Source organism: Mirounga angustirostris, unplaced genomic scaffold, assembly GCF_029215605.1.
Source record: "Mirounga angustirostris isolate CCGP_5_RB_7025 unplaced genomic scaffold, mMirAng1.0.hap1 SCAF_1, whole genome shotgun sequence".
Taxonomy (NCBI): Eukaryota; Metazoa; Chordata; class Mammalia; order Carnivora; family Phocidae; genus Mirounga; species Mirounga angustirostris.
The window spans coordinates 120,681,801-120,708,936 of record NW_026991709.1 but is presented as its reverse complement, the minus strand read 5'-3'; the positions used below and the strand labels follow the sequence as shown (position 1 = coordinate 120,708,936).

The window sequence follows — 27,136 nt, the reverse complement described above, 5'->3', positions numbered from 1 at the left end:
TGTCTTGGGGAGAAATCACTTTTATTGTGATGGCTTTGTTTTAAGGAAAAGAAAAGAGACAAAACCAAGAAAGAGCCTCTGCTAACAGATGCCTGGGGACGGCTGGACATTTCGGCCCATGCTGCGAAAAGAAGGGGATACTGGCCCACACGTCCACGCTGCTCATTCCTCGAGCTCCAGGTCTGCCCAGGCCTCAGTGCACCTTCTTGAATACTTGCTTGCAGACCACACCCTGCACTCTCATCTCCTGAAACAAAAGCAGATGCTTATCACTGGCCAGAGCAAGGTCACACTTGGGGCTCAGTGCATGCAGGGGCAGGAACTTGGAAAATACTCCATGTCTGTTATTTTTCCTCAAGCGTTGGTTGCAACTAACCAATTCCTTGGAAAGTCAGCTGAACCGGATCCGTGGAGATGGGGCTCTGCTATGCCCTGTAGGCAGAGCTGGCTGGGAAACAGATATAGCTCAAAACTGGCCAACAGGACCTTCTGATGCCTCCCCTTCCCTTACTATGCTCTAGGGGCCGAAAGGCTTTAGGGCCTCAGGCCTGAGCCCAGGACAGAGTCTGTGCCCAGGCCTGGAAGAAATCAGGCCCAGACGCAAGGCTTGGCCCCCAGGGGACTCAGTAGGTTGTCACAGGCCAAGGCTGGAAATTAGCACGGAGACTCCAGCTTCAGCTGCACGTTGGAGTACCTGGGGAATTTGAAAAATGCCTGGGTCCCAGGCTAGACCAGTTGTATCAGTGTCTCAGTGGATGGAGCACTGGAACAGCTATTAGTAAAAGCTCCCAGGTAGTATTAAAATGCAGCCCAGAAGACCCATGCCCTGCCTACAGGGCAGCCCCCGCGGAGATGCCAGGAGGAATGACAGCACAGTGTTACCACACCTTGCAAGTGTTTTGTTTTGTTTGCAGGGGGCTGGAAATCTGAATATTTATGTGACATCTCCTAATTTTTAAATTGTTGCCTGAAGAAGTTTGAAGCTCACTGATGGCCAAATAAGAGGCCCGAGGCCCTCAGTTTGCAACTTCTGGCATTGAGCCACAGAACTACTGAGCGGAAAGAGCCAGTGGAGATCCCATCATCTTCCCTCATTGCTCTGCAGTTGAGGAAATAGAGGCCCGGGGAGAAGACGGGCGCAAGGTCAGGCTGCAGCCCAGGCTCTCCGCATTAGCCCAAGCTGCCTCTGAAAGTCATGCCCTCCTGCCTCCTCCCAGCACTCACACATCCCAGGGCTCTTACAGACTCTGGTCTTTGCAGAACCCCCATGTGGCAGGATGGCATTTTCCAGATGAGGCTGAGGGAAGGAAGGCACTTACTCAAAGGTACCCAGTGAGTCAGGAGTTGAAGCCAGGTCACCCGGACAATGTTTTTTTTTCTTCTCGGAAGGAAGGTAGTTGGGGAGTTCCAAAGGGGCAGGAGTGATGGGAGGTCTCCTTTCAAAGGACATGTGTTATTTTAGCCCTCCAGGGGCTAAGACTGTTACTCTAGATTTGTGTGTGCTTCTCCCAGACAACGGGTGGAGTAGAAGTGGCTTTGACCAGAGTTCCCAGGCTGGAGGCCCACACCTGAACTGAGAAAGGCCTGTTCTCCCCTGACCTAGAGTGTTGAGATCATGTCTTAGAGAAGCTTAAAGAATTCTCCTTGGTTCTAGCCTGCCACAGCTTGGCATGGTGAACACAGACATTGTTTGGGAGCAAATTTCAGTTCTTCCGGTTTCTAGCTGTGTAACTTAGATGTAAGCCTCTGTGTCCCCATCTCCAAAATAGGAACCCTAATAGTACCTGGCCCATGGGGCTGCTGAGAGAACAGAAAGAGACATGGAATGCAAAAGAGCTTAGCTCCATGTCTGATGCACCTCCTCACCTCCTGCCTCTGGCTGGACAACTGAGTCAGCCTAGACCTTGAAAACACATCCCTTGGTTTTTAAAGTCACTCAAGCGTCTTCTCCAGGCCCTTAGAAGAGAAGCTTCAGAGCAGAACCAAGGCCCCGCCGCAGGGCATTCTTCCAAAGTCCATTGGACCTCAACAGTGAACAGAGTCTCTGGGCCCAGCTCTGCCCCCTACCACCCCACACACCAGCAACCTACCAGGTGCAGCTCGTCACCCTCAATCCACTGGGTCCAGCCACGTCCCTCCTTTTCACCTTTCTGCACACACTCGAGTTTGTCCCCGTCCCAGCTCACCGTGGTCTGCCAAGCAAAAGAACAGGGTGGTCAGCCTTGAGCAAGCAGCCCCTAGGAGCTGGGGGAGGGGCAGCCCCAACCTTGATAACCCAGGGAGCGCTCAAGTCAATTTCGTTACAGAAAATTTGCAGCCTAACTCTGTCCACCATGTGCTCTTATTACAGTATGCAAATCAGTTTTAAAATTTATAAAAACCTTCCTAGATTTCACCTAAAGGGGAAATTAGGAGAGAAAAGGCCATTAGGGTGGGGAATCTCAGAGCTGAGGCTGAGTAGGGGGCTGGGAAGGGAGGAGGGCTTCGGAGGCTGGGCACACAGCAGGTGGGCAGGGAGAGGGCTATCAGCCTGCATCTTGCAGGTGAGGTTGACTTCTCAGAGTGCCCTGCCCGTTTCCAGACCATTCCTTCTTCCCTCCCTCCCTTCCATTATTTCAACCTTTGCAGGGTTAGGACACCTAAAAGACTCGAGCCCTGCCCTCCAAGAGCTTTCCACTTCATGGAGAACGACCTGAGATGTAAATAACCAGCTGGAGGTACAACGACAGCTCTTCCAGGTGCTCTCTGTGCTGTCTCCAAATCCTCATGACTGTCCATTGGAGCATGGATTAGCTTCTCTGTTTTACAGAGCGGGTTAAGGGACTGGCCAAGTTCACCCAGGTGGCCAATGACAGAGTCAGGTCAGAACACAGATCTGTGGGGCTCTGAAGCCCTCCTCCCCACTTAGACTACACTGCTTTCCTAGGTGCCCGGTGTCACCAGAGTCACAGACCAGATGCTGTGGGATCCCAGCAGAGAGTCAGAGAAGGGGAAGCTCTGGGAGGAGGAAGCAACAGGGCTGGACCTTGAAGGAGAGGAGAATGGAGCTGAAGTAGAGGAAAGGAGACGCGGGGGGAGAGGGGTTTTCAGTGGATCACCATAAGATGAAGACACAGAGATGCGGCACATCAGGCATGCTCTGGAAGCTCCTCAGGTGGGTTCCAGGGAACCTTGGGAGAACAAGGGGGAAGCTTCCACTGCCCGGCTGGTGCTCACTGCCACCCTGCTCCCCACCCTCGAGCCCTCTCATCCTCCCTGAGCACTCTGTGCCCTGTCCAACTGCTGGGCATGCTGAAGGGAAGACAGACAGCAGGAGGAGGGAAGCCTATGTCCATGGGAGACTTCACAGTCTTATTGGAGTGGCAAGGGCTCGCTCAGAAATACAGGGCTTAGGAGTTGGAATTCAGAGGTGAGACAGTCCAGGAACTCATGGTCTGGACTGGGACCCATGTGCAGGTGCAGAGGGCATGCCCCATCTTTGCAGCTCCCCATCTCCCCTGGAACAGCCTTCCCCTATGTGGCAGTTCCACGTTATAAGCCCTGCCTCCCCACTGTAGCAGTTAGGACTCCGTTTGCCCCTGTTCACTGTGTGGCTCTAGCCAAGTCCACCCCTTCTCTGGGCCCCCAGGTTCCCCCCTGTCACAGGAGGGGGCCAGAGGCCATTAACTCAGAGGCCTTAGCTTTACAGAGGTAAGGTGCCAGGGTCCTTGGGTTCCCGGGCATGTTCGGACAGTCAGGATTCAGGAGAGAAGGAGAAGTATGCAGTGAGTGGGGGCACTCCTTATAGGAAGACGGCGGCCTCCTTCTCCCAAGCCCTAGTCTCCTTCCAGGGCCTGCTGATGACTGGTGCCCTCTGCTGTCGGGATGCAGCCTGCGATGGAACACAGCGCGCCAGGTGGAGCCAGCTCTGCGCAGGAATCAGTCTGACCTCTGGTCCTGGAGCCTGTTTCCCTGAGGTAGAAGCGGCACAGGAGGACTTGGGGCCGGGACGTTGCTTTCCGGGGTCTAGAGATCACTCAGGGCACATGTCCAGCCCCAAGACAGAAGGTCCCACTTCCAAATCAGAACGTAACGAAGTGGATGTTGGATGAGGTGTGTCGCAGGCAGAGACCACTAATGAGCCAAGCCACGAGACAAGATGCCCATTCTCTGCGTGCCTTGTCTGTGCCAGGCCTGCAGAGGGATGTGGGGGCTGAGAGATCAGACATTCCTCGACTTCAAGGAGCTCGTCAGAGTATTTGGCTTCCTCGTCGACTGAACTCCTCTTTGTTTATCCAGAAGTCTACTCTGCATACTAAGGGCTCCAGACTCAGATCAGAGGCCAGGAGAGGATTGCTGGTTCCCAGTTACAATATACACACTTCTGCTTCTGCCAGATATATTACAGTCAATAAGCATATTCATGCCCTCTGGGCTGGAAAATGCAAGAAACGCTCAAAGAAGAGCACAGGAATAAGAAGAACACCTGTAACCTTGCTTCCTCAGAGATAATTACTCTACCATTTTGATGTATTTATGTCCACTCTCTTGTTCTATTAATGCATATATATATTTCTGTTTTTAAAAAATTAGGATTACATCATTTATGGTTTTGTACCCTAGTTTCTTCATTTAATAGAAGCAATTTTCCCCTTCAATAAACATTCTGCATAAGCATTATTTTAATTGTTACATAATATTCAGGAAATGGCTACATAATTTGTGGCACCCAGTGCAAAATGAAGATGAGGGGCTCCTTTGAAAAAAAATGATTTGGAATTTTAAGATGGTGACAGCAGAGCATTAAACCAAGTGAGGGGCCCTTCTGTGTGTTGTGGCCCATGTGACTGTGCACTGGTCACAGGACCAGGAGGCTAAGCTCACTAGTATTTCATTGTATATGCATACTATTATTTAGCTCATTGTGTATTCTTAGTTATTATTCTGTGCTATTATAAACAAGACTGCCTGGTATACACAGTTTTGAATACATCATGTTCTTTTTGTTAGGCAGGAGGGGCAGAGGGTGAAGGAGAGAGAGAGAGAGACTCCCAAGCAGGTTCCACACCCAGCAGAGCCCCACATGGTGCTCGATCCCACGACCCTGAGATCATGATCTGAACCGAAATCAAGAGTTGGATGTTGATGTTAACTGAGCCACCAGGCGCCCCTGAACACATCATGTTCTTAGAATAAATTTACAGAGGAAGAATTGTTGCATTAAAGAGTATGCATATTTTTAAGGCTTTTGATAAGTATTGCCAACTTGATCCCCAGAAAGCTCACACCTATTTACCTTACAACACCAATGTCAGGGCATGAAGCTTGAAAGTGATGTTCATTAATGGTAAGGCAGGCTTTTCTCCTGAACTAACATGTTACCCTTTCTAGATCATTTGACATCTTTTAATGGGGACCATTTGGATATAAATAATAAAATACCTTAGCAAAAGAATGATGGATAGCAGAATTTCAGGCATCCTGAGAGATGGAGGGATATAAGGAGTGGGTGGAAGGATCTTTGGGTATAGAGAACCCTTTCTTAGAGCCCTACCAATCAGGCCCCTTTAAAAGAAGGATCCCTAACGCACAAATGCTATGGTAGTTTCCAAAGGCACTTTCTCAACCTCAAGTTCCTATTGACTCTGACCTTGGGTGAGTTAGACAGAACAGAGATGAGAATAGTCTCTGAGGCTGAACTCAGAGATGCTAAGTGACTTTCTCAGGGTCGCCCAGCTAACAAGGAAAGAATTTGGGCTGGAACATGAGCCTTGCATGACTCCGTGCCCCATGTTTCCCAGCCTAGGGCAGGGTACCTGGAGATATCTGCTGAAGACTATGGGGCCTGCAGGTACACTTGGCCATTATGCTGAGACTCTGAGCCGCCCCCCAGGAGAGCACCTTTCGGTTCAGTCCAACCACTGTTGGGTGTGGTTGCTGGGAGCCAGAGGTGGGTCCTAAAGGGCAGACAGAGAAGTGCCAGGTGCTTACAGCCCAGTGTGGTTGGCACTGGGATTAGGGGAAGCATAGTGGCTATGGTGCCTGGGAGAGCTCCTCATTCTCACAGGAAACATTAACTAGTTTTTTTGTTTTTTGTTTTAAGTGGGAAGGCATTCCAAACACAGTGAGTAAGGACAAGCAAGCTAGTGCTGTAAAAGCTGTCCCGGGCTTAAGGAGAGGCAGGAACAAGGCTGGGGGGTAGATGGGGCCACAGTGTGAGGCTACAAACTGGGACTGTGGCCTGCAGCATGTTTCCAATGCCTGCTAGCGCTGCCTGTCCCCGCACACAGCCCTGTGGCTCTGATCTGCTGGGTGGAACCATCAGGGAGGGCACTCACCCTGTGGACCGGGGAAACTGCCAGGCTGTCCTCCAGGTTAAAGAGGGCTGGAAAGTCAGCCATCGTCTACACTGGGCTCCTGGTACCTGCCCCCTCTCATGGTACTCCCTCCACCTGTATCAAGTTGACCCAGTACTGTCAGCAAAGAGCATGTTCCTTGGAGTCAACAGACCTGGGACCTCTGTCCCTAGCTATGAGGAAAGACTCTGGGCAATGGGAGTCACCTCTCTGAGCTTCAGTGCCCTCATCTACGAAAGAGGGATTAGTGTTATGTATTGTGGCCGACTGTTCCGTGGGTAGCCCCCAGTGAATCACATATTCACACCCTTGTGAAGTCCCCTCCCACAATGACCCTGGCCTTGGCCGTTTGGTTTGCTTTGGCCAATGGGACATGATGCACGCGGCGCCTTTATAAACACATGGACGCTGGGGGCTTGGTCTCTCAGAACCCTCCCTCTGGGAACTGAGTTACTACGCTTCAAGGAAGGCCAGCCTGTTCTACTGGGGAGAAAGGCCAGGGGGAGAAGCCTGGAGGACGAGAGAGAGGTTACGTCATGAGAACTGACGCACCCCAGCCGAGCCTTAGCTACATGCAGAACTGCCCAATCAACCCACAGAATCATGGGAATGCATGGTTGCCCTTTCCAGTTACTAGGTTTGGGGTGCTTTGCTATGTGGCATTACACAACCAAGAGACCTACTTCCCTAAGGTGTGCTGAGGATGAGAGAAAAAATACATAAAATGCACAGGGCTGCCATATGAGGCACTAAGTCATGGTAATCAAGGCATCCAGAGTTTAGATAGGGAGGGGATTTTCTGGTCCAAGTTGAACCATAACTAAAAGGCTTTTGTTTGAAGTTGGAGGTTTGTGAGGGAGTGATGGATTGGCTATTCAGCATGGTTAAATGTTTCAGAAGCTCCTTCCCTTCCAGGAGCCTTGGACCCAGACCCAAGAGGAGACTTGGCAGGGGCTGCCTGCTGAGCTGGGCGCCCGGGAGCACTGCAATGTCCACGTCCCTAAAACCTAATTAGTTTTTGTTTCAGCAGAAGATCCATTTGGAGACTTGCCCCTGATAGCAGTGAGGGCTCCAACGAGGTGATTTAGTTCTCCCCCTTGGCTCTCCTATGTTCACTTTCGGTGGGAATGGATTTTTCTTTTTAAGCTTTGTACCCTGTGGGCATAAACCAGCCACTCCCCCAGAGGATCAGATTTGTCCTAAGAACAGAAAAGAGGGGTGGGGAGTCGGGGAGTCGGGGAGGATGACCTAAGAAGAGATGAGGGGAAATAAGGAAAGAAGTAATGTTGGAAGGAGACCGGGTAAGAAACAACGGTCCCTTGTTTTCTTGTGATAATCCCTGATGACAACCTTCCCCAGCACCGAAGAACTCGCCCTGTGACCTCCTTCTGCAGTAAGAGCCAGCCACCTTCGCTGGGCCAGGAGCAGGAACATCTGGGACAAGGATTCGCTTGCCCTGTGAATGCCATGTCTGAAAGGGTCTTTAAGAGGGCATTCAACCCAGTTTCCCAGGTCAGACACTCACTGCTGCTTAATCCATTTAACCAGAGCCTAATGGGGGAATTCGAGGCAAGAGAATGTTCCTGATGCTTTCCAAGTGGCATGGGAAGGCATATGCCTGTGGGGACTGAGGTGGACAAGGCACAAACCACGAGGATAGGCAGTGCTGCCCCCACCCCCACCATGGGCTCTGGGACTCACCCTGGAAACGAAGCCCAGACAATTCCAAGGACAAGGGGGAGTCTGGCCACCTTCAGTTCCTTTCCTTTCCTTTTTTTTTTTTTTTTTTTTTAAGATTTTATTTCTTTGTCTCAGAGAGAGAAAGAGAGAGAGAGCACGGCGGGGAGAGGCAGGCAGACAGAGAAGCAGGCTCTCCGCTGAGCAAGGAGCCTGATGTGGGGCCCGATCCCAAGACCCTGGGATCATGACCTGAGCTGAAGGCAGACGCTTAACTACTGAGCCACCCAGGCACCCCTTCAGTTCCTTTCCTAAGTAATCCTCACCGCAGAGACCTGCAGGTCTGCAAAAGGGCTGGAGTCCAGGGCGGTGGGTTGTAAAGTGAAGTCAGTCTATCTTTTCTATTAAAAACAAATAACCTTGGGGAGCCTGGGTGGCTCAGTCATTAAGCATCTGCCTTCGGCTCAGGTCATGATCCCAGGGTCCTGGGATGGAGCCCCGTGTCAGGCTCCCTGCTCCGCGGGAAGCCTGCTTCTCCCTCTCCCACTCCCCCTGCTTGTGTTCCCTCTCTCGCTGTGTCTCTCTGTCAAATAAATAAATAAAATCTTTAAAAAAAAAAACAAACCAAAAAACAAATAACCTCTAACACTTTGGCCTTTTCAGCGGCTTTCCCGGAAAGACATGCACCTACAGATGAATGAAGGCAGCTTTGCCTCACCCTGACAAGGGAAACTGTCACTTCAAAAGCCGTTACCCAGCTCCCCCGACCGCTTAGAAACCCCAGCTGGTGCTGCTTAGGAAGCACGGCCCAGGGGTCCCGAGGCCCCCTTGCCCCATGCAGATGACCTGTACTGGGAGTGACAGACCATTCCCACTGCATGGACGCATCTCTTGGCAGTGACCCGTCACGGTCTACAAAGAGTGGGACTCAACCTGCCTCCCAGGGATGTGTGACAGTTGTTAAAACTCCTACATGCCCCAAACACCCGTTCCAGTGAGCAGGGGGAGGCTTGATCACGGAACCCTCCCCACTTGCCCATGCAGCTCCAGCAAGCCCTGTGCTTATGGACCACCCCCGCCCCGGAGATGGCTGGGGCTGAACCTTACTGTCTCTGTGGTTCCAGAGCCAGGTCAGAAGGGAGGCAGCCATGTGTGCAAAAGCCCGAGCCAGGAATAACCCAGGTCTGACTCCAAAGCCTGTGCTCTTGAAACTTTGGAAGGGGTGGGGGATGGAAAAACCAGACAGTGACCAGACGCCTCCTGTACATGATGTGAATTGCTAAAAGATGCAAATTGGCCATTCCTCCTGGAGTTTGATTTTAAAGTGTGCTTCACCCTTTGAGGGTTCCTGGGACAATAAGAAGGTTCTCAGCCTCTGGTGCCTGTGTTAAATGAGTGAGCAAATGGGAAGGTCAGGGAAGGTAACAGAGAACCTGCCAAGTGCCAGGTACTTCTGTTTCACTTGACCTTTAAGCTTGAGAGCTGATAAAAATTAGACTTAGTATTAGACTTTGTTAGGCAACGAGCCTAAGTCTCCTAGGGGTTATGGGCTGAGCCATCACTTGGATCCAGTTCTTTTTGGCGGAGAAGTCCACTCGCTGCCCATGAAGCGAGACTGGGTGAGCGATGTACTCACTCCTCTTCTCCTGACCCCCTCCCAGGAGGCTGGCAATTATCTAAAATCAGCACATTCGGGGGCTGTGGGGGAAGCCAATTCTCTCTCAAAGCAGATTAAAACTAAATTAATAAGGCCTTAAAATGTGAGCGAGTAATTAGAGACATAAAAGCTGTTAAAAGCAACTACTACAAACCAGTAAAGCCACAACAAGGCCTTTGTGGGCACGAAAGAATACAATGCTGATGCCACGAAGGAGCTAACGACAAATGGTAACAATTCTTGGGACAAACAAAATGCTAAGATGTTAAGACAAATCTTGACATGTCATTTTTAAAATTCCTTAAACATTCCGGAAAGTACCCAAGATCAATTTTAAAACAAGAAGCCCTCAGAGAGCTCAAGGTCCTATGAGGCCAACGTTCTGGATGGGGAGGAGAGAAACAGGGCTGGGGGAGGTCACAGGGCCCATGTGGAACTGTGCTCAGTCAATCCAGGGACCCAGTACCGAGAGTCCCAATCCAGGGACTGAAGCCTGGGCTAGAGCCCAGCCGTACCACGGAGCAGGTCAGCCTGGGGGGATGGCAGACAGGGAAACTGGCATCAACACCACTGTGTTCTGTGTTGGGCTGTGTGGTGGGTACCCAACCCAGCCGGGAGGGGCAGGGAAGGCTTCCTGGTGGAAGTAAAAGCATCACTGTCATTGTCACCATCACCATCATTCCCCTAACAACATGTGCTGAATACTCACTACGTGCTGGGCAGGGTATTAAACACAGCATGGGGTATCTTTCTGGAGCAGTTATATTTCTGCCATCCTACAGATGTGGAGACTGAGGCTTTCAGGTCACCCAGCCATATAGTAGGGAGATGAGATTTGACTCCAGAGTCCATGTTCTCGGCTACTGTGCTCCGCAGCTACCTGATCTCAGAGGATTCTTGAATGAGCAGGATTCTCCAGCATGGTTCTGTGCAAGGAAACATTTGGCAATTGTGGCTTCGACACCTGCACACTAGCCTTGGGTGCTGGAAAAAGAGGCAGGTGAGGCGAGGACCCTACTCTCAAAAGCACACAGACTATGAATCATATGATCTCACTGATATGAGGAATTCTTAATCGCAGGAAACAAACTGAGTGTTGTTGGAGTGGGGGGTGGGGTGGGAGGGATGGGGTGACTGGGTGATAGACACTGGGGAGGGTATGTGCTCTGGTAAGCGCTGTGAATTGTGCAAGACTGTTGAAGCTCAGATCTGTACCTCTGAAACAAATAATGCAACATATGTTAAGAAAAAAAAAAAGAAGAAGAAGAAGAAGGTAGCGGGAGGGGAAGAATGAAGCGGGGGAAATCGGAGGGGTAGACGAACCATGAGAGATGATGGACTCTGAAAAACAAACAGGGTTCTAGAGGGGAGGGGGGTGGGAGGATGGGTTAGCCTGGTGGTGGGTATTGAGGAAGGCACGTTCTGCATGGAGCACTGGGTGTTGTGCACAAACAATGAATCATGGAACACTTCATCTAGAACTAATGATGTAATGTATGGGGATTAACATAAGAATAATAAAAAAAAAAAAGCACACAGACTATGAGAGAAGAAGACAAGCAGAGAATTCCAGCAGAATGGCAAGTGCTGGGTGGAGGCAGGTGATGGTAGTTGTGAAAGCGGAAAGGCATCGCATCAGTCTCTGAAATAGGGACTGAGGTCTATTAGCGAAGGCTTCCAGGAGGAGGTAATTAATGCTGGAAGTAATGCTGGAATTGACACCGGAAAACCCCATGAGAGTTAGGTTAAGTAGAAATTGGAAAAGAGGAATGAGGGCATCCCAGGCAGAGCGAACAGCCTGGAGAGTTGCAGGGAGGCCAGGGGCTGCATGAGGGAGGCTTCTAAATGAGCTTTGCCCAGCTGGACTCTCTCGGCATGACCCTCCCCATGGAACCTGACCCTGCACCTCTAATCCCAGAATTTACTGGGGAGATGACTCAGCCTCTCTTTTCCTGCACTTTCCATCTTTGTGGCCTCAACCAGCCAGACCTGGTACAATCCGGATGTTTGCTTATCTGGCAGGCAGAGGGGCCTGCTACTTGAGCCAGGGCAAGGACTCAGCTTATTATCAAGTCCACCCTGGAGGCGGAGGGGTGGCGGGGGCTGTCACGGAGTAAGGGAGGAGCCAACCTGCCAGAGAGTGCTCAGAGGGGCTACGCAGGGCAGAGTCCACCAAGGTTTCATCCCTTTCACAAGAGCCTCTGGTTTCTACTTTTTATCTTTCTTTTCTTTTTTTTTTTTTCTTCTTCTACTTTTTATCTTTCAAGGCAAACAGAAACAAACAGCTCCCACAAGATAAGAGATGCTAGCTCAGTAACTGAGGAGGAGTCGTCAGCAGGTCAGGATCTCTCGACTGAGAGCTCTTTGGGGTCTGGGATCCTTTTATTCACTGCAGGATACCAACCCCCACCTTGGAATCTACAGCAGAGAAAATGCATATTACCAGCTGTAGAATGAATGAACAAGTGGCAGAAAACATTCTAGGGGCACTCTTATAATTTTTCGGGCAATGAATACTTTTTTTTTTTTTTAGACAAACTATCCCAGGCAATGTAGCTGTTTATTCTTCCATAGATTAGCCTTATAGAAATGGGTTAGATACGGTGTGCTTCTGAGTCCTGGAGCACTTAGTCATCATACCCAGGGCCACACTAGCCAGGAAGAGTACAGTCATGGTTTCAACCCACTTCGGCCCAACTCTGAACCCACAGCCTGCCCACTGTTCCCACGTGAGCACCTTGCTGCCATGGATGCTTTTGCTGGCAGACAGTGCCTGGCAGGCTGTGGGGCTGGGGCTGGCCCCACCAGGGGACCATGGCTTGCCTGCCTGAGCTGGGCATTCGGGGGGCCCGATGACAGTCTTGGAGAGATGCAGGCCTGAGCCCCAATCCCTCCCTATATCTTTCCAGCAGGGAGACCCTGAGCAGTGTACCCCACCTTCTGAGCCTGCATGTTTTCATCTGCAAAGTGGGGCTGGTGAGTCCTGCCACAGAGCAAGAGCCAACAGGATGAAATGACACAAGGGGTTGCAAGGACCCATTTCAGTGTCGGACACAGACAATAGTTCCCTCTGCGGCTGGCCTTGCATCTGAGATGCTAGAAAGGGGGAGCCCACACTTTGCATGTCCAATGCCTAGCACAGAGGGCTCCAATGTGTTTGTCAAATGAGTGTCAAGGCGAGGCCAACGTTCTGGATGGGGAGGAGGGAAATGGGGCTGGAGAAGGTCACAGGGCTCATGTGGAACTGTGCCGTGTTCTCTATGACCGTGGAGAGGCACATGCCCTTGCAGGCCCGCCTCCGCTCACGTAACTCTGCTAGCTCTTCTCTGGATGGCCGGGTGTCCTTCCCACGCATGTCGCCACCTCCAGAGTTTGTCTTCTGGAGGACAAAGTTTACAGGAGGAGAGAATTAATAGTACCAGCTCCTACTGATGGACTAGACGATTGCAGACTTTCTCGCCTCTAATCCTCACCATGAAGTAGTAGGTATTCCTGACTTTATAATTATCCCCATTTCACAGACAAGGAGAGACAGGGAGAGGTGAAATAACTTGTTTAAGGCCACCCAGTTTGTAAGTGGTGTAGATGGGACTCCAAACCGGTTATGACTCAGCCCCACCTCAGAGGGAGTTGGGCCGTGGACAGCCTCCACCGCGGAGGGGAACGAGATGCAAAGCAGACCCCGCTCCCCTGCCCCTGACAGTTCCATCCCATGACACCACTACTTCACTGGGGTCACTGCCTGTGAGATTTCAAAAGCCTCACAGAGAAATTCTTCCAGAGCTGTGACTCAACAGAACAAGGATGCCACTCCCCTCTGACAACAATCTGGAGTCAGACGGCCAGGATCCAGATTCTGGCTCCACCAATTACCCCATCTCAGACCACTGATCCCTGTTCTGCCTTTCATTCATTCCATGTACAACATAGGAAGAATTCTGCCATCTTGTTACAGAGTTGTGAGGATTAAAAGAATTCGCGCATGGAAAGTGCCTAGAATTCTTAGCACATGGGAAACACCCAACAAATGTTATAAAATGGCAAATGGATCTTGCAGTGATAGGATCTACCATTTATATTGTTTGAGGTCCTGCTATTTTTATTTAACACTCATTTGACAAACACACTGGAGCCCTCTGTGCTAGGCATTGAACATGCAAAGTGTGGGCCCCCTGTCTAGCATCTCGAATGCATGAACAAGGGTCACAGGTGCCCTGGGAACAATGGCTGCAGAGAGGGACAGTGGGATGGGGGGTCAGGACAAGATTGGTGGAACAGTTGAGCCCGGGCTCATCTTGACCATGAGTATTTATTCGGCCAGGGGAGGAAGCAGGAGACTTATCCCAAGGAAGTGAGCAGAGAGATGCAAAGGTGGATGGCAAGTGAAGCCACCTGCACGTGGTGGTGGTGGTGGTGGGGGGTGACAAGGATAAGGAGTGAGGTAGGGAATGGAGCTGGAGAGGCAGCATGGACATGTCCTCAAAAGCCTGAGCCCCCTCTGGCCTTGGCCTGTCAGCACTGGGGAGCCCATGGGGGTTAGGCTAGGGAGCGATCTGGTCAGATTCCCTTTTTAGAATGTGAAGGATGGGCTGAAGTATTGAGGATGGTGGATGGGAGATCCATGTGCAGAAATAATTCATGGAAAATGCTGAGCCTAGTGCATAGGAGTAAACTCAACAGGGGTTTATTATTATTACTATTGTTATTATTGTTACTGGCATGAGATATTCAGAGCTGTGGGGGTGGTGGAAGGGGGAAGAGGAAAGAGAGGCTAAGAAGCAGAATCTATGGAACTTGTTGAGTGGTTGCCCATAAACACTTTTCATTTATCGTCACAGTGAGTGATCATTTATGTGGCTACGTAGCGGTCTATGGAATTAAAAAGCCACAGTCACTCTAGCCACCTGTGGTTATGTGGCACTTGGCCACACCAGCAGGAGGCAGCCAGCTCTGTCAACCACGCAGGGTCGGGGTCAGAGAGATGTGAGGTTGAAACCCAGGGCTATGGTTAACCAGCAGTGTGACCCTGGGCGGCACCTGAGGGTCCCCGTCTGTAAAATGAGAGTAGCACCTCCTCTCCAGGATTGTTGGGGGATTAAATAATATATGTAAAGTGCTAGGGCAGAGCCTGCCACCTGGAGGCCCCTGGACGGTGGCCTGCGCTTCTATGTGGGTTGGTGAGGCTTATTACCACACAGCTACAACAAATAGCTTCGTACAAATACATGTAGTTTTTTTTTCCTTTCTTTTGAATGATTCTCCTGGAATATAATCACAGAAGTGGGATCTCTGAGCCAAAGAGCAAGATGATTTTTCTGACTCGTTGTGCACCGGCAGACGGGATTTCTCCCCCCTCATTTTCTGAGTGCAGAGCCAGTTATGTTGTTAAGGCTGGTCAAGGTGGGTTTTTGCAGCCTGGAGTATCCTCCACCCCTGGTTTATACACCTTCCATGTCCATCTTGTTTATACAGCTCTTCCCCAGTCTCCTCTGCTGTCCTTGGACACTCAGGTCAGGAAAGAAAGAAGGGGAGCAGGGGGCAAGGAAGGACAGACTCATTAATACCCCTGTATTAAAGACAACTAGCACTCTAAGGTATTTGCTTATTAAAGGAAACACCTGTGGGTGCCTGGGTGGCTCAGTCGTTAAGCGTCTGCCTTCGGCTCAGGTCATGATTACAGGGTCCCGGGATCGAGCCCCACATTGGTCTCCCTGCTCAGTGGGGAGCCTGCTTCTCCCTCTCCCTCTGCCTGCCGCTCCCCTCTGCCTCTGCTCTCTTTCTCTCTGACAAATAAATAAATAAGATCTTAAAAAAAAAAAAAAAAAGAAACACCTAGAAAAGTCATGGGATATTTAGCCAAAATAAATGTGCTCTAGTATTGGAATTTCAGGCAGCCTGACAGAGCCCTGGGGTTCCTGTTTGGAGGGCGAGGGCGGGTGTGTGTATGTGTGTGTGTTCACGCATGCCCTAGCACAACTCAATCTGTACAACAGAGATAGCTACAAAAATGCTTCCCAGGGAGGAAGTTATTGTGAACCAGGCACAGTGCTTGCTGTCAGAGTTCTCAATCAACTCTAAGTCAAATATGAAGAAATACCCAAGCCCATGTGAAAGGTTGGCAATTGGACCTGAGTTGCAGGGGACGATTACCAGAGAAGCCTTCCATGGGGCGAAGGGGCCCGGAAGACAGCCCTCAGCTTACAGCCTCCAGATGGCTGGAGGGGAGGGCAGAGGGGGTGTCCTGCCCACTCAGCTCTTCTGGTTCCAGGCCCTGCGACTGCTTTAACCAACAGAATACGGCAAAATATGGCTATATGACTTTGGAAGCTAGGCAGATCACCACAGTGTCACACCCTTTTGCCTTGTTCTCTTGGCCCTGTCATTCTTGGGACCCAGCTGCCATGATCTGAGGAAGCGCAAGCAGCCAGGAGACAGTGAGTGTGAAGGCCATAGGGAACAGGGACCCCCAGCTCCCTGCTGGCAGGACATGCAGCAAGGATCAGCCACCCCCTTTGGGCTCTGCCCAAATTGGAGATTCATGAACAAAATAAACCACTGCTTTGCTTGGAGTTTGGGAGCACTACGTTTTGGAGTGGTTTGTTACACAGCAATAGAAAAAATGAAATAATTCGCCACCACACGGAATTTTCATAACAATCCCATCCGTACTGCTACCCCGGCTCATTTTTACAGATGAGGAAACACAGCTGCAAGGTGGACCCAAGATTCAAATCCAGGTTCATCTCAAAGCCAGAGGTCCTAAGTGCCCGGTCGTGGCCCATACTTGCCCACACGCTCCTGGTACCTGCTGCGCACACTGCACAAACCACTGGTGTCATCTCCTTGGAGCGCAGTTGCAGACCATCGTGGGCCGCTGCAAGTTTGGCATCCCCTAGAAGACTCCATCTGCAGGGGCTGAACCACTTCTCTCGGCTCTCATTCAGCCCCCAGAACCAGACACCCGGAACCCCAGCGCAGGCTTATTACGCTGAATCATGAGCAGCACATCACAGGATCCCGGGCACGGGCCAGCCCACATCCTCATTTTTCTTTCTTAGTAGTCATCAAAAGCGTGGTCTTTGAGCCAGCAGCATCAGCATCATCTGGGAACTCAATAGAAAAACCCATTCTTGGGTCCACTCCAGACCTCCGGAATTGGAAACCTAGGGGCGTGGGCAGCTCAAGTTTGAGAACTACGGCTCTAACTATTGTTGCGGTTCTTAAACCATGATCTGTGGACTCAGAAGTTCTGAGGATGTTTTTAGATGCAAGAGACGGGAAACCAGTTCAAATAGCTGAAGGCAAAAGAAAGGGAATGCGCTAGCTGGCTCACGCACATGGAAAGTCTTGGAGATGGGCTCATGTCAGGGGCTCCACCAAACCCCCAGCATTGCAGTTTCTCTCTCTCTCTCTCTCATTTCTGCTTCTCTGCTGGCCTCATCTTCTCTTTCCCTCCTGCTGGATTTCTCCATGCAGCCGTGGGGGTGGCATGGCACTCTACATCCCGCCAGCTGATGAACTTGAGAGGGACTAGAACCCAGCTCTCTGCCAGGGTCCCTAAATTAAATCCCAGGAAAGGGTGAGATGAGGTCACATGTACAATCATGTGACAGGTCATGGGACCTGTCATCACCCTGGTTTAAGGTGCTCATCCCACGAGAGACACTGTACCGTGATTGGCAGCTCCTTCAGACTCCACAAGGGGAGTGGGGGTGTAACTCCCAGCAGAACGGGAGGTGCTTCTTTGGGTGGGTGCAGGCAATGTTGGTCAGAAAAAGAAACAGCGGTAGCTGCCCCAACTGCCACCTGGCCATCATAAGTTATTACTTTGCCCCCAGTCTAGGGCATCGGAAGGGCTTTTGGCCTCTTACTGCGCACAGTATCATGGCTTCACAAGGCGCTGTCCCCTGGACTATCTCCATGGTCCTCAGAATTTGCCTTGTGAGCAGGCAGAGCAGCAACCATGATGCCCATTTCACAGATGTGAAGACAGAGGCAGTGTGTCCAATCATTTAAGGTCACTGTCAGTTGGGTAATGGAGGAGGATTCAAACCCAGACTCTAATACCAGCATTCCTCTCCACACCTCAGGCCTTGTCAGCACTCTATGCTCGCCTCCAGGCAGTGCTGGGCTCACAAGGACCTAAGGTGCTGGCCCTCAGCTGAGCTGGGCGGGACACCTTGTAATAGAGAGCTTTAGAAATAGACCAGTTAGAATCCTTCCTCTGCCACCAGCTGGCTGGGTGACCCGGGGCTAAAAAGGCTCTTCACCTCTCTGAGCCTCAGAGACTCATCACCAAAATGGGCACAAAGACACTTACAGAACAGCATTTGCTGTGGAGACCAAAAGAGGAAAAGTGCTAAAATCTCTGGTGCAGGCCTGGCGCTTGGTAAGGATTTAGTGCATGTTATTTCCCTTTGTTCCTGCCTAACAAAAAACAAAACCTAACACAACAGTGTGATTCTTGAAAGCTACTTTGGGCATTTTATTTGGGTTGCTTTAATTCTTCTTTTTGTAATCCTCAAAAGCATGCTGCTGACACCGATTTCAAAGGTCAGGGAACTTTAGCGAAGACATGAAAGAGACCCCATGTTTCCATCTTGGAAAGGAGTCAGGAGGCTCCCAAATCTGAGGGCATTCATAGCTTGGTGGCCCAGGGAGTTAATTCTGCCATCTGTTTTCTTTTAAAATATGAACCAGAAAAAATCCATTAATGAGTCAAGAACAGGATCAGAAAGCTGGCAAGAATTTAAACCAAAGTGTTAATAGCAATTTGGTGGGTTTCATGCATTACCATATATAATTAGATGGATGCATGGGGGGATGGATGGATGGATGGTTGTATGGAAGGAAGGAAGTCAGGGCAGGAAGTGGAGGAAACACATGGTTAAAGGAGAGAGAATTCAGATAATCTATAAACACTGATATGGAAAGATGCCCAAGAAGTAGCATTGAGTGAGAAAACAACACGCCAAGGAGTGGATTTCTTTCTCTCCCCCGCTTTTTTTTAACTGATCAATAGATAGACAGCTTCTATATTTGAGGACAATTTCCGACAGATCCACAGACACAGTAGCAGAGATAACCTCTGGGGAGCGGGAATGAGGCCAAGTGGGGGAAGGGACACTTTCCTTTGCAGTCCACTCTCTCCTGGGCTATTTGAATTCTTTTTTTCCTTTTACAATAAAAACAAAGAAAGCAACGGAGGGGTGGAGGGCTGGGAGAGCAGAAGGGAGGCTCTGTGCAAGGGGTCATCCTGAGTTCACAGCTGGATCTGAAGAAGAAGCCACATCAACAGGAGGAGGCGCCAGGCTCCCACATGAACAAAGGTGCCCCCTCCAGGGCAAGCCTGACCCAGTGTCCCCGGTGAGATGACAAATGGCTTTTTTGTCGCCACCGCGTGGAGTGGGGCTCCCGGCTGTGATTGCTGACCAAGGCTGCCTTCTACCACAAACGCAGCTCCTGCTGGGGACAGCCAGGGACAAGGAACCTGATCAGTCCTCATTCCAAGGGATTCCTGGGCCCAGGAGTGGGGAACACTACCTGAAGTTGAGGGGCACCTTCCTCATTCTGGCTCCCCCACCCTGCCAAAGCTCCATGGGCTAGGTTTAATACATGATATTGGTTTCAGACCAGGCTGGAGGTTTCCTTTCTGTGGATAAAGACGTGCAGGAGGCAGCGCAGAACAAAGCCACACCCAGGCCTTACACATTTCCACCAAAATGACAGCCCCTGCTGCTTGCGGGTCACGTCAAACGGACCGGGAACAGACCGGGAAATGGGAGCTGTGTGATCCCGGCCACATAGATCTGCGTCCTCCAGCCCTCGGCCTGGCGGGAGAACGGAGAGCCACTCCCCGGTGGCTCTGGGCACGGATGGCAATGTCCATGGGGGGCAGATGGCTGGACCCAACCAACCAGTGGCCCGTGGCCCTCTGCAGCTGACGTTCTAGTTTTCCCACCGTTTATGGAGATGCAGGTACACAGAGGTGGTTCTTTCCTCCAGAGCAGTGGTTCTAAAGCTTCAGCGGCATCAGAGCCGTGGGGCGCGCTCATTGAACCCCAGACCGCTGGCCCCACGGCCAGAGGATCTGATTCAGTAGGCCAGGGCTATGGCTAGAGAATTTATGTCTCTCCCTAATTCTTGTGCTCTGCTGCTGCAGGTCCGCGCTTCGGGAACCGCCACTCTAAGGAACCCACAGGGCAAACAAAGACATCTGGCCGCTTGGCCTCAGGTAACGGGGTGGGGTAACGCTGGAGAATGTCTCATCTAAAGGGAGCACTGTGACAGTGTCCCGGGGGCCCACACAGCACCCAGGGTGGAAGAAATGGGCACCCAGTGTTTTCAGCAATCTTGACTTGGTTGGTTAGAACAGCCAGAAATACGGATTTTTCTATGAAATCTCACAATCTCTGGCAATCTTTGGCAACTGGCTCTGAAATTTTTCAAACATTGTGCAGGCCAAACAAAACACATCTGCAGGCCGCAGTTCTAGAGCACAGACATTGTTCACACAGAAGGAGGCAGAACCAGAGGTCACTGAGCCAGCAAGCCCCTGGGCCCTTTGGGGAAGGGTGTCAGTCTGACTGTGCGCCTCCTGGCAAGGGGTCCCTGTAGCCAGTCAGAGCTGCATCTAGGCTCCCTGCTGGGTCCTCATCACTCCCATCTTCCTGGGCCACATCTTGCACTCCAGTCTTTGTGGACTGCCCCTCTCACCCCTCTGAAACCCTCTCCCAACCGGGCCTTTTCTGACCCCTGGGCCTTTGTCCTTATGGTTCCCTCGGCCTGGAATGCTCTATCCCTTTTCCACGTCTGCCCTAATTCTTACTGGTCTTTCAAGGTCCCCTCAGCCGGGCAACTTTGATGACCACTGCTTCCTCACCCCTCCACACCGTGGTGGTCCTCAGCCCCCTGGGCTTCCCTCACTGAAGAAAATGGCCTGAAGATGCATCTGGCTCCTCCATGGGCCTGGGTGCTCCGGAGGCCTTGCTGCCTCTGGGTCCCCAGGGCTGAACCCAGAGCCTGGGGTGGGACAGGTCTGAAATAGCATTTACCAACTGCTCTTCCCTTGGCCTTGGCCTTCCTCTTGTCCCCTTTCGGTTTGCCTGGTTGTTTCCTGTCTATCCTTCAAGCCGCTGTTCAGACTACTTCCTGTGGGAACCTTCCTGGACCTCCCAGACCCAGTAGGGGGTCCTCCTCTGGCTGACCTGCCCCCATCCACACAGCAATCACTGCGTGGCTGGCCTCCCCGCTGCCCTGAGCTCTATGAGGCCAGGAATCTTGTGCAGTTCATCTCAGTAACACAGGGGCTGCCAAGATAGAGTAAGCACCATGAAATGCTTGTGGGACCGAGAAAGGGATGAACAACACAGATGAACGAATGATCCCAGGTGAGAAACGAGACCCTTGTGAGGAAGCTCAGAATGAAGCCGGCCTGATGCTGAGAACAGATTGGCCTCTTCCTGGATGCTGCTCCTGGCAGGTGGGTGCAGATTGTGTGGAGCAGAAGGGGCAGTGGTGAAAGTTACCTCTGGCAACCACCTTGCCCAAGACCCCCATGGGCCCCACACACCTCAGCCAAGGTGGCCTCTAGGCAGGCAGCTCCTCTGCATTTGCAAGCCTCCAGCCGGACAGTTGCTGTAATTCTATTCTCCTACACCCTCCCCTGGCCATGCTCTTTCCTGTAGGCCTCCATCCAGTTGGCAGCCCCAAGAAGAAGGGCTTCTCTGCAATGTGAAAGGCCAAGGGGAGGCCGGAGCAGGGGGGCCGTCCATCCCCCCCAACAACAACAGCAAGGTACGTGAGTGCCGTATACCTGAGAGGGGGCCGCCCTGAGTCCTGCGACAGCAAAGGTGACCATGAGGCCTAGTCCAATCCCATCTGGTTCGCCCAGCTGCTGGGCTCCCCGATCTGGTCACCTGGGTTGTCCTAATGTCCTTCTGCTGGGCTGAGAAAAGAAGGCGGCCATGTGCCCCTTCCTTTGTGTCTGAAACCCTCCCTTCTATCCTTTTTGTCTTGTGTAGAAGTCACCTCCTCCAGAAGTCCTTCTGGGATCCCCTCCTCTGGGTACTTCCCTTTGTCACCCCTGATCACACTATGTTCTGACAGTTTGTGTGTCTGTCTCCACCACAAAGACTGTGAGCTCCTAGACATCAGGGATTGCAACATTCTCCTCCACGTCCCTGTGCCTGGTGTAGTGATGAGCGTGGGAGGAAAGCAGTGGGTCCAGGGCCGTGGGGAACGGCAGGGACTCTGGAGCTGGCAAAATGCAAATCCTCCCTTGGCCACTTACTTAACCTCCCAAACGTCTCACAATGAAAAATCCTGCCTTGGTTTTCTTATCTGTAAAATGGGGTTGAAAACAGTACCGTGAATAGTGAGTTGAAATAAAATGGTAACACGACATGTTGCATAGTCAGCACTAATGAGCACCAGCTCGTATTACTAGGTGATCAATTCATGTTTCACACATTATCGGATGACGCAGGGAATGCAAGACGGAAGATGATTAGCCAAGTAAGTACAAGCCAGCACATTCCAGAGGTTGCAGTGACCCAAAACAAATAGGGGTGTCTGATGTGCTCTGTGAGCACCCTAAGAGTGAGCTGGCGACAAGGAGTGTCCTCATAGTGCAGTTGCATGCAGCAGGCCAGGGAGCAGATCCCGGGCAGTGATCTGAAAGGCAGGGCCCCACCTCGCCAAGGCAGACGCTGTCTGTTGCTCTCCTTTCCCACTGTGAGCCCCTCCGAGGATTCCGAGGCCTTAGGTCCTTTAAAGGCACAAGCTGACAGGTTTCTACAATCATACTGGCTTCTCCAAAGACACTCCCTGCTGGCTACCCCCTCTTCTGCCATCATTCCAAACAGCAGACTCAGACACTGATTCCTGACTCCTGTCAGATGAATCAACAAGGGGGTGGTGAGGAGTCCAGGCCTGGGGCTCCTTATCCTCACCCACTGGCACCCCTTCAACCACAGTCGCAGCAAACTTCCACCATCTGGGCTCTGCAAAGGCGACCAGCAGAGAGGCGCCTGGCTGAGAGTAGGAGGATGGACTTCAAAGTCCAAAGGCCTAGGGTTCAAATCCCATCTCTTGCAAGTCTCTTCCCCTCTCGGAGCCTTGGCCACTGCATATTATGGGGTCCTGAATCTCTCCCTCACTGGGCTGCGTGTAAAATAACTGGCATGGTTGTAGGACACACAGCCACACATGGCCGGAGGGGGAGGGGAGAAGGCAGCTGCCTGGGGGTGAGCATACACTAGCTCTGGAGCCAAGACTGTGAAAGGGATTCCGGAGCACCCTGACCTTCCAGTGACCCGAGAATGTTGGTGGAGACTTGGGGCTGACCTTCCAGAGTTTGCTGTGGAAACGCTAATTGGGGTCTCTGGGTCATCAGCTTCCCGCCCTGGGGGATGCGCTGCTGCCTTCCCTCCCCCTCCTGCAGGAAGGCTTCCTCTAGCCCGGGCTGCAGAGGCACCAGCCACGGACCCGCTGAGTAGGGATTGGCTGCAAAGTTCCAAGGCAGCTCAGTGGGCAGTGGAGGGCAGGGCAGGGCAGGGGACGGCCAGGAGCCAGGTCTCAGTCTGGGGACGAGGTGGGGCAGGTCAGAGGCTTCTGGGAGATCGTGATGTCCCCTGCTTCCCAGAGTGGCTTCATGCTAGAGCAGCTAGAAAGTTTTACACTTGAAAAGGGTTCCCTGTGTTTCTTCTTTCCTTCCTCCATTATGCCCCGGTGTTACAGCCAGAGGCGAACAGAGTCAACAGACTTGTGGGGAGTTCCAGCCCAGCCCCTCCCTCACAGTGCTCTTCTGGGCATGTTACTCATCTCTTTGAGACTGTTTCCTCATCTGTAAAATGGGCATACTCAAACCTCCCTCACAGGTTGTTGTGAGGATTAGGTGAAGTTGAATGTATAAAGCACCTGGCTCAGTGCCTGAGCAGAGACTTAACAAACTGCAGCTTTCATAACCATTATTATCCTGTTTAGACAGAGCGGTATGCTTGATGAGTCCGTGCTGTCAACTTTGTGGGCTGGCAGTGTGAAGATCCCTGGTCCCTAAAATACAAGGGCCCTCGCTCCCTTCCCAGATGAAGTAGCCCAGCCTTTGGTCAGGCCCCCTGGGCAGGAGATGCCCTGGTATATGCAAATCCTCACCATGCATTTGCGGTCATCTATGCCCGTCAGATCCTCCTCAAACTCCTTCCCAACCTGGAAGTCCATGATATAGTTCCTGAAAGTGCTCAGCGTGCGGATGATCATATGGTTGCCATCCTGCACGATCTCTTTGTCTGGCTTCAGCAAGTTGGCGATTTTGCGCAAGGCCACATTGACATCTGCAGGGGGTGCCAGGGAAGAGAGGGGCAGAGAGTTGGCAGGAAAATTCAGAGAACTGTCCCCAAGGTAGCGGGGCCCCAGGAGCCAGCTCCTCCCAGGGGGAGGGGGGGCAGGACCTTTGGGGTTCCCTGTTCGCTTAGCCCTGTCTTAGCAAGCAGCCAGTTCTGTGCCTTTCTTTTCTTTTCTTTTCTTTTCTTTTCTTTTCTTTCTTTCTTTCCTCTCTCTCTTTCTTTCTTTCTTTCTTTTTCTTTCTTTCCTTTCTTTTTTCTTTTTTTCTTTTTCTCTTTCTTTCCCTCTTTCTTTTTCTTCTTTTCTTGCAACAAAGTTTACTGCCCTTACACTGACTCTTTAAAACAAAAACTAGCAAACTAAACCCAGCTTTCCTAATGAAGTTATCCACGTCTAGAGCCACTATCAGATATTTACCACTAATCAGCTCTAACAACACCCACCCTCCCAGTTGGCAGCCTGCTGGCCACCCTCGGAGCCCTGGCGGCGGAGGCCCTTTCGCTAACGGGCGCAGGGAGCGGAGGCTGGCTCCGGCGGAGGCAGGCGGGCGGCGGGCTCGGGAGGGCTCTGGGGAACCCACCGCTAGTCCCTGAGCCGCTGGCCGGCGGGGCGCCCCGGGGCCGAGCGCCGCGGGCAGCTGCTTACCGAGGGCGCGCAGGTACTCCTCGAAATTCTCGTTGGCCAGCATCTTCCAGTACCCGGTGAAGTCGACCGGCATTTCCGGGGGCTATTGGGGCGGGACGGCCACGGAGCGGGCAGGAGCAGCTCTGGGCTCTGCGGGCGCAGCGGTTCCGGACGCGATCCGGGGGGCGGGCGGCCCGGAAATGTGCGCCCTCCGGGGGCAGGGGGCTCTGCAGGACGGCGACAGCTGGATTTCAGGCGCGCACAAAGCCCGCGGGAGGCTCCCTGGCAGCCGTCGCTCCTCCCCCTTCGCGGGGGCGGGGCGGGGACCGGGGTTGTTGGAGGGCCAGGTTTATCCCGGCCCTCGGCCACCTTCATTCAGACCTTCAGGTCGCCTCCCAAGGAAGGAGGAGATGGGGGTGGGGAGGGTTGCTTTATTGGCACCAACTCTTTGGTTCCTGCGGGATTCCTTCCAACGCCTTGAACTTCTCACATTCAGCAGCCGCTTGAGGGTTAAGAATTTCGTGGCGTTTGCTGGAGTGATTAGGAAAAGAGGCCACTTACTGGCCTTTGTCTGAAGCCCTGCGCCCGTGGCCCAGTCGGGCTGGTGGGCGGCCAGGGTCAGGAAAGCTGGGCAGTTGCACTCTGGGCAAGGAAAGTGGGTACTTTCCACATCCCTCCCCCAGATAAAAGCAAGGTTGATGTTGTTTGAAGTATGGCTAAAAAGGCCCTCTGGGTGGTTCTTTTTTTTTTTTTAAGATTTTTTTTATTATTTATTTATTTGAGACAGAGAGAATGAGCGACAGAGAGCATGAGAGGGAGGAGGGTCAGAGGGAGAAGCAGACTCCCTGCTGTGCAGGGAGCCCGATGCGGGACTCGATCCCCGGACTCCGGGATCATGACCTGAGCCGAAGGCAGTCGCTTAACCGACTGAGCCACCCAGGCGCCCCCTCTGGGTGGTTCTAATGCACAGTGAAGTTTGAGATCCCCTGCTTTATGCAAATGTAAGCAACGATAGATACACGTTGATTTTTTTCCCTTTCCCTTTCACCTAATGGCCGCGCAGTCCTCCACAGTGCTCTGCACTTTGTTTTTTCTCACTTAATACATTCTGGAGATCTTTCTATTTCTGTACATTGAAAATGTCATTCTTTTGCAGGTATTCCATTGTTTATCTAGCTTGTCCACCACTGATGGACATTTGTGTTGTTTCCAATCCTTTGCTATTAGAAACAGTTTCACAATGAAGATCTTGGATCACATTTCCTTTCCCACCCAGTGGGTATGTCAGAGTGCTTTAAAACCTCTGCCTTTGTCAGTAAGGAGATGACATAATCATGTGGGTTGACTTTTTGACCCTCTATTAAAGATGAAATATCTCTTATAAATTGCTTTTTGCACAAATCAAAGCCTAGGTGACAGCAGGTACTTTTCTCTACCTCCCTAGCACTGCCATGGCTTCCTCCCTACCGCCCCCCCCCCCCCCCCCAGCCTGAGGCTCATGTTAGTCCTCACTTTGTGTTGCATCTGGCTGAGTTAGGAAGGGATGCCTCTTCCTCAGGGTAGGGACAGCTCAGTCCCAGGGAGAGGCTTGGATTTAAGCCCCTCTCACCCAGCTTGCTCTCCACCAGGGTTTCTCAACCATGGTACTGTTGCCATTTGGGGGCCACATAATTCTCTGTTGGGGGTGGTGGTGGTGGTCTGTCCTTGTACTGAAGGATGTTTAGCAGCATTCTTGGCTTCTACCCACTAGATCCCTGTTGGCACCCCCCACAAGGATGTCTCCAGACATTGCCGAATGCCTGGGAGAAGGGTACAAAATCACCCCTGACTGAGAACCACTGTTCTAGGCAGCTGTACCCTGTCCGGCCGGTTCCCTGTCTCTTCTCACCTGGCTCTGGGATGCTCAGGCCATCAGTTGTTTGCACAGACCCTGGCTCTGTGTTCCTCCCTAGCCAGCTCGGGGCCTATCCCAGGGGGACAGCTAGGGCAACCTGTCTCAGCCCTGCCCAACCTGAAGGTGCAGGAAGGAACCCTTGTGGCTCAGTCAGGTGGACGGGTGGGGCCTGGCATGGACTGGGTTCTCTCTGGCATCACTCAGGGCCAGCCATGGCCCTGGGTTTCCTTGTCAGCCTGACTCTCCAGAAGAGAGAGTCAGCCAAAGGCTTAAACAGTGAACTGGCCATTTCTTGGTCACCCCAAACTAGTCTAAGCTCTTCTTCCTGCTCCCCTGAGTTATCCAGCTCAGGCAGCTGGATTTCTGACCCTTCCTAACTTTCTCTCTTTGTGCTTGCTGAGTCTCCTGAGATGGCTTATGCCAAACACCCAGCAGAGTGCCTGGCATGCAGCAGGGGCCCAGTCCGTTCTCGCTGTCTGCCATGCCCACTGTGGTCCCTTCATGTTCTAGGCAGAGAGGCATGCCCTCCTCGCCTGTCTGGTCCTCGCCTGTCCGTCCCAAAGGACCAACATTTGGCCACTCCTCGCTCCCCTGGCCACTTTGGAC

The 27,136-nt window shown here is 51.9% G+C and overlaps 1 protein-coding gene across 1 annotated transcript; it reads right to left on the bottom strand.

Moving 5' to 3' along the window:
- RBP1 (retinol binding protein 1) lies at nucleotides 1–25,050 on the bottom strand. Its single transcript, XM_045903669.3, has 4 exons — nucleotides 24,658–25,050; nucleotides 23,824–24,002; nucleotides 2,091–2,192; nucleotides 1–247 (listed from the first exon to the last, which is right to left on the bottom strand). The coding sequence occupies exons 1-4, from the start codon at nucleotides 24,728–24,730 to the stop codon at nucleotides 194–196; spliced, it is 408 nt and encodes a 135-aa protein (XP_045759625.1). The 5' UTR covers nucleotides 24,731–25,050; the 3' UTR covers nucleotides 1–193.
- Between the last annotated feature and the right edge of the window lie 2,086 nt (nucleotides 25,051–27,136).